Source organism: Oryctolagus cuniculus, chromosome 13, assembly GCF_051225735.1.
Source record: "Oryctolagus cuniculus isolate XC-2025 breed Fujian yellow rabbit chromosome 13, ASM5122573v1, whole genome shotgun sequence".
Classification (NCBI taxonomy): domain Eukaryota; kingdom Metazoa; phylum Chordata; class Mammalia; order Lagomorpha; family Leporidae; genus Oryctolagus; species Oryctolagus cuniculus.
Genome location: NC_142879.1, coordinates 37100773 through 37115016, shown reverse-complemented (window position 1 = coordinate 37115016; position 14244 = coordinate 37100773). Strand labels below are relative to the sequence as shown.

The 14244-nt window shown below is 40.1% G+C and overlaps 1 protein-coding gene across 3 annotated transcripts in view; it reads left to right on the top strand.

Annotated features, from left to right (window-relative positions):
* Positions 1 to 14244, top strand: part of AIDA (axin interactor, dorsalization associated) — a 59165-nt gene that overhangs the window by 21253 nt on the left and 23668 nt on the right. For all 3 annotated transcript variants that reach the window (XM_008268388.5, XM_002717493.6, XM_089312242.1), the window contains exons 3-4: positions 1563 to 1616; positions 1998 to 2052. In XM_008268388.5, coding sequence (XP_008266610.1) covers positions 1563 to 1616; positions 1998 to 2052 — 109 coding nt within the window. The remainder of the gene's footprint in view (positions 1 to 1562; positions 1617 to 1997; positions 2053 to 14244) is intronic.

Genomic DNA, 14244 nt, shown 5'->3' with positions numbered 1-14244 from the left:
TACAAGTACTCTACCTCTCTGTGCTTCGTTTTTCATGCCTATTTAACTTATAGTGAGTATTAAATGAATTAACATTTGCCAATCAGGAGAGCCTGTCATTCAAGTGTTCATTACTTATTACCCATTATTATTATTGCTATTACATTTATAGTTAAAAGTTTTTACTAGTTTCATCAGTGTTGAGTGGTATATTTGAACAGCCGTGATTTGGGGATATAGATTTTATGTACATAACACTTTTTAAAAGGAATTTATTTATTTATTTTGAAAGAGTTAGAGGGAGAGACAGAGACAGAGATCTTTCATCTGCTGGTTCACTCCCCAGACGGCCGCAGTGACCAGAGCTAGGATTGTCTGAAGCTAGGAACCAGGAACTTCCTCTGAGTCTCCCACATAGGTGGCAGGGCCCATCTTCCTCTGCTTTTCTCAGGCTACTAGCAGGGAGCTAGATTGGAAGTGAAGCACCTGGGACATGAAGCTGTGCCCATATCGGATGCCAGAGTCATAGGAGGTGACTTTATTCTCTACATCACAACACTGGCTCCCAAAATGTCATTTTCTTTTCAAAGCATTTCTTTGTATAGGCAGTATAAACATTGTATGTAAATACTTCGCTTGTGGCCTGGATTTATTCCTAATAAAGCATAAATTTCTTTTGGGGAGGACTTCAATGTCTTAATGGGCATGATTGATCTGCCGACTGAGATGGATGTTTCTCGCGTGAGTTTCCTTGTTTCTATCCCAGTCATTGATATTATTGTGATTATTGTTTACCTGGACAGTAGAACTAGCTTGATTGGTTTTTCTTTTAGTCTTTTTTTCTATTTCAACCTATGTGTATACTTTTATCATAACAATCTTCTTAAAGGGCAGATCTGAAAGTGTCTTCTTTTCAGAATTAGTCACAGTTCCTTGGCTGGTCACTGAATGCTCATTTCACAGTGACAACTGCCCCCAGCCCCTTTATCTTTAAAAGCTATCTCCTGAATTCAGTTTGGGACTTCAGACAATTGAACCATGACAATTTTCTAAACTCTTTGTAGAAATTCAGTACGTAGGGTTATTGGAGCTTAACTCCGTAGTAATTGAGTGTCTTACTTTATAATGTTTCTATATGTCTTATCTCATGTAATAGAATATAAGTTTATTACAGGCAAGGATTGTGCCCTAATATTTGTGTCTATTTTATAGCTCATTATGTTACATTAAACAGATCTGACCATAAAATTTGTCACTGTACACCACATATATTGATTTTGCTTTGCATTACTCTTGTGCTTCATTGAACAAGTCAGAGGAAAGCTATAAAGTAAAGCTGTCACCAGAGCAGGCCTGATTTAGAATTTGGTGTATCGCCTGCTAGGTCAGGAGAGGACACGTGCACCTTCTCTCCTTCATCTCAGTCCTTTGCCTCCCACCCATTTCTTTCCTTTAAAGTCTGTAAGATGCTAGAAAGAAATCAATTCATTTAAGAGTCATAGATCTCTTGTCAGTAGAGATTAACTTGATTTTCAACAACTAACAGTTGTAATAATTTGGGCATTAATTTATTTTTCCTACAGAAAACCATAGGCAAAATTGCAACATGCTTGGAATTGCGAAGTGCAGCTTTACAGGTAAATAGAGTTTTTTTCTGCTTCCTAATACAAGAAAAGTAAATTATAATGAACTATCCTGGTAAAACATTAGACATTCATGCCAAAAATAATACTGTCCCAGAAGGATTTTATAACAATGGTACTTCATTTATTAAATTTACACATAAGTGATTTAATTTATATTTATGAATTATAGAAATAAAAGATATGACTTCGTTTTTTTTCTGTTACTTTTAGCATGAATGTTCCAGGAATGCACAAATCAGTTTGAGACTTTTCATTTTCAACCTTAGAAACAAGAAATAGATTCATTTTGATGAGCTAGTTCTTGCTGCTTAAGAGATAGAGTACAGTGAAATCTTTGTAATAAAAAGGTTAATATACCTATTTTAACTTTAGTCCACACAGTCCCAAGAAGAATTTAAACTGGAGGACCTGAAGAAGCTAGAACCAAGTGAGTCTTATTTTATATTTTGTAAAGTGTTATTCCTTTAAAAAGTAGTTACTGTAGATGTTGATTATTTAGTAATGATTGTTGATTTATTTCTGTTAATTTCTATTCCTTTATGATCTTTTTAAAATATCTGTGGTATTATAGTAATTATTGTTTGAATTTCATCTTTATTATAGAATACATGAGATTATATTTGGATCATATATATATTAGCCTTTATTTTGTCTTAATTGCTTTGATGAGGCTATAATTTGATAAACATTTACATAGAATCTAGTGGAAATCTTGTCAGTCACTGATGCTCATTTACGCTACATGCCATCAACAACTAAAGTACAGCTCTTAGAACTGTACTACAAAATGTTTCCTTGTCTCTGTTTTCTTTTCTATAAAACTTGGAAGTAAACAATTCCTTCAAATGTTTTGGTGGTTAGGATGCTGCCAAATAAAGCTTTTTTGTTGTTTCAAATAAACGTTCTCTTAGGAGCAATGTTTGCAGTATGGGCAAAGGCACAGAGTTGACTCTAAGACTGAATGTAAGTCAGTATTCTCTTTTATCATTGAGAAAGATTGCACATCTTAACATTTTGTTAATCAAGAAAGAGTACCTTTTAAGTCAGATTTATAAGTAGATAATCACAAAATCATAGCATTTTGAAACAGAAAAGAGTCTTAAGAGCTAAGTAGTCAGCTTCTCTCACGTTGTGGTGAAGGAACAGATGAAATGATTTGCCCTGCTTCACTTTGACCCTTAGTAGCTGAGCGGGGCCTAAATCTGAGGACATTGGTCATTCTAGCTCTGTTCCCTCTAGTACTCCTTTTGATGTTTCTGTTCCCTGGTGAAAAGGCAAAAGAACATATTTTTCTCTTACAGCCGAGAGAGAATGTTACGTGTCAGTTCCACAAGCTACTAATTCCTAATTCTTTTATAGCAAGTCTGATAAAGATGTTACTGAGGTAGTCAAAATGGAATTGTAATTACAGGTCCAGAATAGGAAAGGAGTTCTCAGAGTCTGCACTGAAGGAAGTCTGGTTTCTGTTGTTTGAACTGGTAGAAGAACAAAAACAACTGGACATTTGTTGTGACTCTGGTGGCTTTTCCACAGTGGTTAGGTGATCATATTTCATCTCTTCAGAACACTATCCTTGTGAATGTGGCAAGAAGTATGACAAACTGTGTCATTTAATACTTTTGGTTGCTTTATATAATCTAGATCATGAACTTTTTGTTGCAAGAAACATGATTTTACATTGAGAAATAGTTCTTTTTTTAATATTTAATTTTATTTGTTTGAAAGGCAGAGAGAGAGGGAGAGACCGAGAGAGAGAGAGGGAGAGACAGAGAGAGAGAGAGAAAGCGCAAGAGCTTCTATCTGGTGTTTCACCTCTCAGTGGCCGCAACGGCCAGGGCTGAGCCGATCTGAAGCCGGGAACCTCCTCTGGGCCTCCTGCGTGGGTGCAGGGCCCACATAGAGTTACCAGCTCTATGTGATGACTGATTTATTTTATGTCTATGAATTTACCTATTTTGGACATTTTATCTAACTGGAGTAATATATGATTTTTCATGACTGGCTAGATATTGTTTAAAGAAAAGCAATAAAAAATAATCAGGGTTTTGGTTTTCTCAATTGGTCACTATTTTCCATTAATTTTGTCTTTCTGTTTCCAAACAAAATTTACGGAAAGCTAGGATGGCAATAAAAATTATAAGTCCTCTAAGATTTAGTATTTCTTTTTTCAAAAAAAAATTTATTTATTTATTTATTTGAAAATCAGAAATAGGAGGAGAGAGAATGAGAAAGAGAGATTTTTCCATCTGCTGGTTCACCCCCAAAACAGCCACAATGGCCAGCATTGGGCCAGGCCAAAGTGAGGAGCCAGGAGCTTCTTCCAGATCTCCCATGTGGGTGCAGGAGCCCAAGCACTTGGACCATCTTCTGCTTTCCCAGGTGCTTTAGCAGGAAGCTGGATCAGAAGTAGAACAGCCGGGACTCAAACTGGAACCCATATGGGATGCTGACATAGCAGACAGAGTCTTAACCTTCTATGCCACAGCACTGGCCCCTTATTATTTCCTACAAAAATTCTCAACTGTTTGTCCTGTTGCCTCTTAGGATCTTTAATTGGCAATAACAATTATTGTTTTTAAGAGATGCCAAGGGCCGGCGCCGCGGCTCACTAGGCTAATCCTCCGCCTAGCGGCGCCGGCACACCGGGTTCTAGTCCCGGTTGGGGCGCCGGATTCTGTCCCGGTTGCCCCTCTTCCAGGCCAGCCCTCTGCTGTGGCCAAGGAGTGCAGTGGAGGATGGCCCAGGTGCTTGGGCCCTGCACCCCAGGGGAGACCAGGAAAAGCACCTGGCTCCTGGCTCCTGCCATCGGATCAGTGCGGTGCGCCGGCCGCAGCGCGCAGGCCGCGGCGGCCATTGGAGGGTGAACCAACGGCAAAGGAAGACCTTTCTCTCTGTCTCTCTCTCTCACTGTCCACTCTGCCTGTCAAAAAAAATAAATAAATAAATAAATAAAAAAAAAAAAAAAAAAAGAGATGCCAAGCTCTTGGATCCATCTTTTCCACTGCGTTTTGCTAATGACTACTCTGCCACTTGCCTGAGACCTGATCCTGCTGTAAACAGCAGGGATGAGTTTTAGGGTCACTGAGACCAGCCTATGTTTCTTTCACTATACTCTGTTATTAATACTTTTATGGTGGTGCAGTATTGACGTCAATCCTGAATAGCATAGTTCTCCAGTTCAAAGCTCCTGAGAGATCACTGACCCATATGTTAGTGGAAGATTGGACTACAATCTGAGTCACTCTCTCTTTTTTAAAATTTATTTTATTTATTTGGAAAGCAGAGTGTCAGAGAGAGGGAGATATACAGAAATCTTCCATCCCTTGGTGTACTCTGCAAATGACCACAACAGATAGGGCTGGGCCAGGCTGAAGCGAGGACCCCGAAATTCTATTTGGGACTTCCATGTGGGTGACAGAGATCCAAATATATAGGCCATCTTCTGCTGCTTTCCCAGGCCTATTAGTAGAGAACTGGATCCAGAAGTGGAGCAGCTGAGACTTGAACCAGTTCTCTGATACGGGATGCTGGCATAACAGGCCGTGGATTAACCTGCTGTGCCACAACCCTGGCCCCTGCACCAGTCTTCTATTCCTCATTTTTTTTTTTAAAGATTTGGAGTTGGGAATGGAAAGGAAAAATAGTAATAGATGGATTTCTTTTATTCCTTTTATTAATTTGAGTTTAGATAATGCTTGTCATTTGAAAATCTCCCTTTTTGGGTCTTAGACCTTTTAAGAGATTTTTCATCTGCTGTTCCCTTTTTTTATTTTCCATAGAAACTTCATGCATTTCTTAAGTACTACTTTAGGAACATAAGAATTCTTACCATACCCGCCTTTCCCACCCACACTCCCATCCCTCGTCCTCCTCTCTCTACTATTCCTATTCTTGTTTTTTACTAAGTTCTATTTTCACTTAACTTTATATACATACAATTAACTCTATACTAAGTAAAGAATTCAACAAATTGTATGGGGAAAAAAAAACCTGCTGCTCAACAGTCAAGACAAGGGCTGTTCAAAGTCATTACATCTCAAAGTGTCAGTTTCATTTCTAGAGATTATCTTTTTGGTGTTCTATTAATTATCGCAGATCCATGAGAATATATAGTATTTGTCCTTTTGGGACTGGCTTATTTCAATAAGTATGATGTTTTACAGTTTCATCCTTTTTGTTGTAAACGACAATTTCATTTTTTTTAACCACTCTGTAGTAGTCCATGGTGTACATATCCATAATTTCTTTATCCAGTCTTCAGTTGACGGACATTGGGGTTGATTCCATATCTTAGCTATTGTGAATTGAGCTGCAATAAACATAGGGATACAGATAACTCTTTCATATGCTGATTTCATTTCTCTTGGATAAATTCCCAGGAGTGGGATGTCTGGGTCATATGGTAGATCTATATTCAGATTTCGGAGGTATCTCCATACTTCCGCCATACCTCCGTAGTAGCTTTACCAGTTTACATTCCCACCAACAGTGCATTAGGATACCTTTTTTCCTCACATCCTCTCCAGCATTTATTTTCTGTATGAAAGCCGTTCTAACAGGAATGAGGTGAAATCTCATTGTGGTTTTGATTTGCATTTCCCAGATGGCTAGTGATCCTGAGCATTTTTTTCATGTGTCTGTTGGTCGTTTGGATTTCCTCTTTTGAAAAATGTCTGTTTAGGTCCTTGGCTCATCTCTTAAGTGGGTTGCTTGTTTGGTTGTTATGGATTTTCTTGATTTCTTTGTACATTCTGGTTATTAATTCTTTATCAGTTGCATAATTTGCAAATATTTTCTCCCATTCTGTCGGTTGCCTCTTCACTTTCCTGTTTCTTTTGCAGTACAGAAACTTCTCAATTTGATGTAATCCCAAATGTTAATTTTGGCTTTGACTGCCTGTGCCTCTGGGGTCTTTCCAAGAATTATTTGCCTGTGCCAATATCTTGCAGGGTTTCTCCGATGTTCTCTAATAATTTGATGGTGTTGGGTCATAGATTTAATCTTTAATCCATGTTGAGTGGATTTTTGTGTAAGGTGTTAGGTGGAAATCCAATTTTCCCAGCACCATTTGTTGAACAATCTGTCCTTGCTCCAGGAATTGCTTTTCGCTCCTTTGTTGGGGTCTTAAGCCTGAGGCTGGCCCCTGACCAGCAGGGAACACTACAAGCACTCCCCGACAAGGTGAACGGGAAAGGTAAGGTCGACAGGTCAAGAACACAGCAAGCACCCGTGAGTTCTGTCGAAGCAGAAACTATTTTATTGAGGAAGTGTATAGGCTTATAAGGCAGCAGGGGAGCAAATCAGCGAAAAGGTCATGAAGGTGTGGGTGGACCATGCACAGGGGCATCTTAAAGTATAAGGATCATGCACTGTCCCTGTGTCTGGAACTAAAGTGGACCTATCCCTGCAGGTGGTCTGATCTTACGTGGCTTAACTGCAGCAGCCACAAACACACCCCTTGAACATCTGCCAGGCGCCATGTTGTAATGGAGGTTTTAGGCAATGCCCAATACTCCTTAATCAAATATTAATTGGTTATAGTTGCTTGAATTGATTTCTGGTGTTTCTATTCTGTTGCATTGGATTATCGATCTGTTTTTGTACCAGTACAATGCTGTTTTGATTATAATTGCCCTGTAGTATGTCCTGAAATCTGGTATTGTGATGCCTCTGGCTTTGTTGTATAAGATTGTTTTAGGTATTCGAGGTCGTCTGTGCCTCCATATGAATTTCAGAATCATTTTTTCCAGATCTGAGAAGAACGTCGTTGGTATTTTGATTGGTTTCGCATTGAATATATAAATTGCTTTTGGAAGATTGGACATTTTCATGATATTGATTCTTTGAATCCATGAGAATGGCAGATTTTTCCATTTTTTTGTATCTTCTTCCATATCTTTCTTTAAAGTTTTGTAATTTTCATCGTAGAGATCTTTGACATCCTTGGTTATGTTTATTCTAAGGTATTTGATTGTTTTTGTAGCTATTGTGAATGTGATTGATCTTAGCAGTTCTTTCTCGGGTGTGGTGTTGTCTGTGTATACAAAGGCTGTTGATTTTTGTGTATTGATTTTATATCCTGCTACTTTCCCAAACTCTTCTATGAGTTCTAATAGTCTCTTAGTGGAGTTCTTTGGATCGCCTAAATAAAGAATCATGTTATCTGCAAAGAGGGATAGTTTGACTTCTTCCTTCCCAATTTGAATCCCTTTGATTTCTTTTTCTTGCCTAATACCTCTGGCTAAAATTTCCAATAGCATATTGAATAGCAATGGTGAAAGTGGGCTTCCTTGTCTGGTACCGGATCTCAGCAGAAATGCTTCTGATTTTCCCCTATTCAATAGGATGCTGGCTGTGGATTTTTTATAAATTGCCTTGATTGTGTTGAGGTATGTTCCTTCTATACCCAGTTTGCTTAGAGTTTTCATCATGAAAGGGTGTTGTATTTTATCAAATGCTTTCTCTGCATCTATTGAGATAATCATATGGTTTTTATTCTTCAATTTGTTAATGTGATGTATCACATTGATTGATTTACGAATGATGAACCATCCCTGTATACCAGGGATAAATCCCACCCTGTCTGGATGGATGATCTTTCTGATGTGTTGTTGGATTCTATCAGCTAGAATTTTGTTGAGGATTATTGCGTCTATGTTCATCAGGGAAATTGGTCTAATTCTCTTTCTCTGCTGCATCTTTTTCAGGTTTAGGATGCTAGCTGCATAAAAAATTTGGGAGGATTCCCTCTCTCAATTACTTTGAATAGTTTGAGAAGAATTGGAGTTAGTTCTTCATTAAATGTCTGGTAGAATTCAGCAGTGAATCCATCCGGTCCTGAGCTTTTCTTTGTTGGGAGGGCCTTTATTACTGATTTAATTTCTGACTTGGTTATGGGTCTGTTTAGGTTTTCTGTGTCTTCATGGCTCAATTTAGGTAGGTTATATGTACCCAGGAATCTATCCATTTCTGCTAGATTTCCCAGTTTGTTGTCATACAACTCTTTGTAGTAATTTCTTACTACTCTTTTTATTTCTGGGCTGTCTGCTGTTACATTTCCTTTTTCATCTCTATTGATTTGGGTCATCCCTTTTTTTAAGACTTATTTATTTATTTGAAAGAGTTACACTGAAAGAAGGAGAGGTGGGGAGGGGAGGGAGAGGGAGGGAGGAAGGTCTTCTATCTGCTGATTCACTCCCCAGTTGGCGGCAATGGCCGGAGCTGTGCTGATCCAAAGCCAGGAGCCAGGAGCTTCTTTTGGGTCTCCCATTCAGGTGCAGGGGTCCAATGGTTTGGACCATCTTCCACTGCTTTCCCAGGCTGTAGCGGAGAGTTGGATCGGAAGTGGAGCAGCCAGAACTCGAACCGGCACCCATGTGGGATGCAGGTACTGCAGGCGGCAGCTTTACCTACAATGCCATAGTGCTGGCCCCATTTTGCTGATCTTTTGAAAATTTTTTGATTCAATTTTGTCGATTTGTTTTCTAATTATTTCTTTTCTCCTACTAGTTTTGGGTTTGGTTTGTTGTTATTTTTCTAGATCTTTAAGATGCATTGATAGTTCATTTCTTTGGTGCCTTTCCAATTTCTTGATGTAGGCACCTATTGCTATAAACTTTCCTCTTAACACTGTTTTTGCTGTAGCCCATAAGTTTTGATATGTTGTGTTGTCATCTTCATTTGTTTCCAGAAAGTTTTTGATTTCTTCTATGACCCACTGTCCATTAAGGAGCATGTTGTTTAGTCTCCATGTGTTTGCATATGCTCTAGAGATTCCTGAGTTGCTGATTTCCAGCTTCATTTGATTGTAGTCCAAGAAGAGGCATGGTATGATTTCAATTTTTTTTGGATGCTGAGACTTGCTTTATGGCCTAGTATGTGGTCAGTCCTAGAGAAAGTTCCATGCACTGCTGAGAAGAATGTGTATTCTGCAACTGTAGAATGAAAAGTTCTGTAGATATGTTAGTTCTGTTTGGTCTATAGTGTAGATTAAACCTGCTGTTTCCTTGTTGATTTTCTGTCTGGTTGATCTGTCCATTGCTGAAAGTGGGGTATTGAAGTCCCCGATACTATTGTATTAGAGTCCTAAGCTCCCTTTAAATCCCTTAACCTTTTTTTTAAAAGATATTTATTTATTTGACAGGTAGAGTTACAGACAGTGAGAGAGAGATAGAGAGAAAGGTCTTCCATCTGCTAGTTCACTCCCCAAATGGCTGCAATGGCTGGAGCTGTGCTGATCTGAAGCCAGGAGCCAGGTGCTTCTTCCTTGTCTCCCATGCGGGTGCAGGGGCCCAAACACTTGGGCCATCATCCACTGCCCTCCTGGGCCACAGCAGAGAGCTGGACTGGAAGTGGAGCAACCAGGACTAGAACCAGCCCCCATATGGGATGCCGGCGCCACAGCTTGAGGATCAACCCAGTGAGCCATGGCACCGGCCCCTTAACCTTTCTTTTAAATTGCCAGGTGCATATAGTTACATCTTCCTTTTGAATTGATCCCTTAATCATTATATAGTGCTCTTCTTTGTCTCTTTTGACAGTTTTTTTGTTAAAGTCTATTTTGTCTGATATTAAGATGGCTGTGAAGCTCTTTTTTGGTTTCTGTTGGCATGGAATATCTTTTTCCAACATCTCACTTTCAGTCTGCATGCATCTTTGTTGGTAAGATGTATTTCTTGTAGGCAGCAAATAGATGAGTTTTGTTTTTTCAATCCATTCAGCCAGTCTGTGCCTTTTAACTGGGGAGTTGAGGCTGTTTACATTCAGTATGACTATTGATAAGTTATAACTTTGCCCTGCCATTTTTCCAAAATTATTCCTAATTTATACTTTGAATTTCCTTTGATCTTTTTCTTCCTTTACCTTCTTTCATATTGATGACCATGTTTCTGTGTCCCTGTATAGAACACATCCTTAAGCATCTTTTGCAGGGCTGGATGTGTGGTGACAAATTCTTTCAATTTTTGTATGTTATGAAAGGTCTTTGTTTCACCTTCATTCACAAACTAGAGCTTTGCAGGGTATAATATTCTGGACTGACAGTTTTTTTCTCTTAGGACTTGGGCTATATCTCACCAGTTTCTCTTTGACTGCAGGCTTTCTGATGAGAAGTCTGCTGTGAGTCCAGTTGGAGATCCTCTGAAAGTAATGTGGTGTTTCTCTCTTGCACATTTTAGAATCTTTTCTTTATGTTTCACTGTGGTGAGTTTGATGACAGTGTGTCTTGGTGAGGATCTTTTCTGGTCATGTCTATTAGGAATTCTGCGTACTTCCTGTACTTGGACATCTCTTTCTTTATCCAAACCTGGGAAGTTTTCTGCTAATATCTCACTAAAAAGGCCTCCTAATCCTTTCTCTCTCCATGCTTTCAGGAACTCCTAGAACCCAATGTTGGGGTTTTTAATAGTATCCTGTAGATTACCAACAATATTTTTAGATGTCTAATTTCCTCTTGTCTTTGGTTTGACTGTATACTTTCCTGTGCTCTGTCTTCTAAGTCCAATATTCTCTCTTCTGCCTTACTGATTCTGTTTTTAAGGCTCTCAACTGCAATTTGTATTTGTTCTATTGAATTCTCCATTTCCTTTTGATTCCTCCTTAGGATCTCAATTTCATGGGAGAGATTTTCTTTCATGTCCTGTGTAGATTTTAGTAGTTAGTGCGTTTGCTTTTGATTACTTCTATGTAATCTTATGATCAGTTTTTTTAGTTCCATTTCTTGCATATCTTCTAGCTCATCGTCTTTATAGTTTAGTATTGAAGTGTCTTGTTCTTTTGGGAGTGTCATGTTGTCTTCCTTATTCTTGCTTCTTGGATTGTTGCATTTGTGGAGATACCTGTTGGTTTCTCCCTCCCGGCCCCACCCCCACCCTGCTGTGACAACTTTTTTTTTTTTTTTTTTTTTTTTTTTTTGGTGATAGGCAGAGTTAGAGAGAGAGACAGAGAGAAAGATCTTCCTTCCGTTGGTTCACCCCCCAAATGGCCGCTGTGGCCGGCACACTGTACCGATCCGAAGCCAGGAGCCAGGTGCTTCCTCCTGGTCTCCCATGTAGGTGCAGGGCCCAATCACTTGGGCCATCCTCCACTGCCTTCCCGGGCCACAGCAGAGAGCTGGACTGGAAGAGGAGCAACCGGGACAGAACTGGCACCCCAACCAGGACTAGAACCTGGAGTACCGGTGCCGCAGGTGGAAGATTAGCCTAGTGAGCCGAGGCACCTGCCGTGGCAGCTTTTATCATTGTACTATGACTCTGTAGATAAGTGGATTGTCTGCTTTCAGTGAATCTCTAGAAGCTTGTATTAGGTGTAGCCAGAGAGCTCTGTTCAGTTCTCCAGGGTTAAGGGCATGCCTAAGGTGACACACCCAGGTTTTCTCCACTTTTTTTTTTTTTTTTTTTTTTTGGACAGGCAGAGTGGACAGTGAGAGAGAGACAGCGAGAGAGGTCTTCCTTTACCATTGGTTCACCCTCTAATGGCCGCTGCGGCCAGCGCACCACGCTGATCCAAAGCCAGAAGCCAGGTGCTTCTCCTGGTCTCCCATGCGGGTGCAGGGCCCAAGCACTTGGGCCATCCTCCACTGCACTCCTGGGCCACAGCAGAGAGCTGGACTGGAAAAGGAGCAACCGGGACAGAATCTGGCACCCCAAGTGGGACTAGAACCTGGTGTGCCGGTGCCCCAGGCAGAGGATTAGCCTATTGAGCCGCGGCGCCGGCCTCTCTACTTTTTTAAAACTATCTTCCTCTAGACTAGAGCAGTAAGCTCCCTCCCTATTCTACCACCTTGGAAGCTCTCTGGTACTATTGTTTGCTATTGCTTTTTAAAGGGACATAAATGTGTATACTGTATCTCAGTAGTGTGTACTCTGTAATGAGATACTTATTACTTATTTTTATCAAAATTAGACATTTTCTACGAATTGCTGTCAGTGTCTTAGATTAAGTGTCATGAAGCTGGCTCCGTCAAGCTTTCCTTCTGTCAAGCCCCTTCTAAGGAAAATTCCTTTTAAGTATGTTGGACTTTAAAGTAAAATAACTTTAAGTATGTTGGACTCAGTTGATTCATTTTGCCAATGTATTCTTTTTTTTTTTAATCTCCTTAAACTCCTGTCTGACATTCATATTGAAATTGTAAAAGTGACGGGCGCAGCGGCTCACTAGGCTAATCCTCTGCCTGCGGCGCCGGCACCCCAGGTTCTAGTCCCGGTTGGGGCACCGGATTCTGTCCCAATTGCTCCTCTTCCAGTCCAGCTCTCTGCTGTGGCCCAGGAGTGCAATGGAGGATGGCCCAAGTGATTGGGCCCTGCACCCACATGGGAGATCAGGAGAAGCACCTGGCTCCTGGCTTCGGATCAGCGCGGTGCACCGGCCACAGCGCAGCGGCCATTGGAGGGTGAACCAATGGTAAAAGAAGACCTTTCTCTATGTCTCTCTCTCTCTCACTGTCCACTCTGCCTGTCAAAAAAATTTTAAAAAAATTGTAAAAGTACTAATCATTTAATTCTCAGAGATATACCACTGCTTACTAATAAGCCTATCTTCCGTACCACTTCTCTGTAAAATTCCTTTCCATTAACTCATCCTTCAAGTCTCCACAGAAAGCCCATTTTTCTCTGAAAGCTTCCTCTCTTCTCCCATAATGAAACTCTACCTCCTGTCCTTTATGGCATTTTTTATATCCATTACTATAGTCTGCCCTGCATTATTCTTGCTTACATTTCTCGCATTCCTAAAAAAGATTGTGAGTAACCTTTGCATTTTCTGCAGAGACCTTAATGTAGTGCTTTGTATATAGTATCTTTACAGGATCTTCTTCCATAGTTTAAAAAGTGACTTTTCAGAGGGGAAGCAGTTGCACATTTTGCTTACCACAAAAATGAAACAAGTCAGTCCCCAAAACCGAACACATTTTATCATTTATGTATGCACTGTCTTTAGAGTGTAAGCTTTGGGAAATGCAGGTCCCTGCTTTGTGAGAACAAGCTAGGGGTGCTGCATTTGTACTAGTGAACACATGGTTAGGTATCTGCCAGGAAGTGACCCTAAAAGTATATGTTCTGCCTAGGGAGGCAGTGAGTCCTCAGCCTGTGATGTACACTGTGCTCGTTATAATACATTCTGTGAAATCATAAACTCCTTTTAATCCTCTGAAAATATCACTACTAGTGTTCATGGAAGGAAAACTATACTTGAAAAACATATTAGGAGGTCAGTGTTGTGGTGCAGGGGATTAAGACACCACCTGCAATGCCAGTATTCCGTATGTGGCTGCTGGACTTCTGATCCAGCTCCTCACTAATGTGCCTGGGAAAGCAGTGGAAGATGACTCAAGTGCCACCCACGTGGGAGACCTAGATGGAGTTCTAGGCTCCTGGCTTCAGCTGGACCCAGCCCTCACTGTTTAAGCCATTTGGGGAGTGAACCAGTGGACGGTTCTCTCTCTCTAATACTACCTTTCAAATAAATAAATTTTTAAAGAGTACATTAGAATCTTTTATTTTTTAAAAAGTGGAGATCTTCTGTGCAGTTATAGAATGTGAGAATGGATCTGTTTTTTCTCCCAAAATTATTCATATAAGTTAAATAATTGATATGCTGTAGATGCATAAACAAAATAATGAGA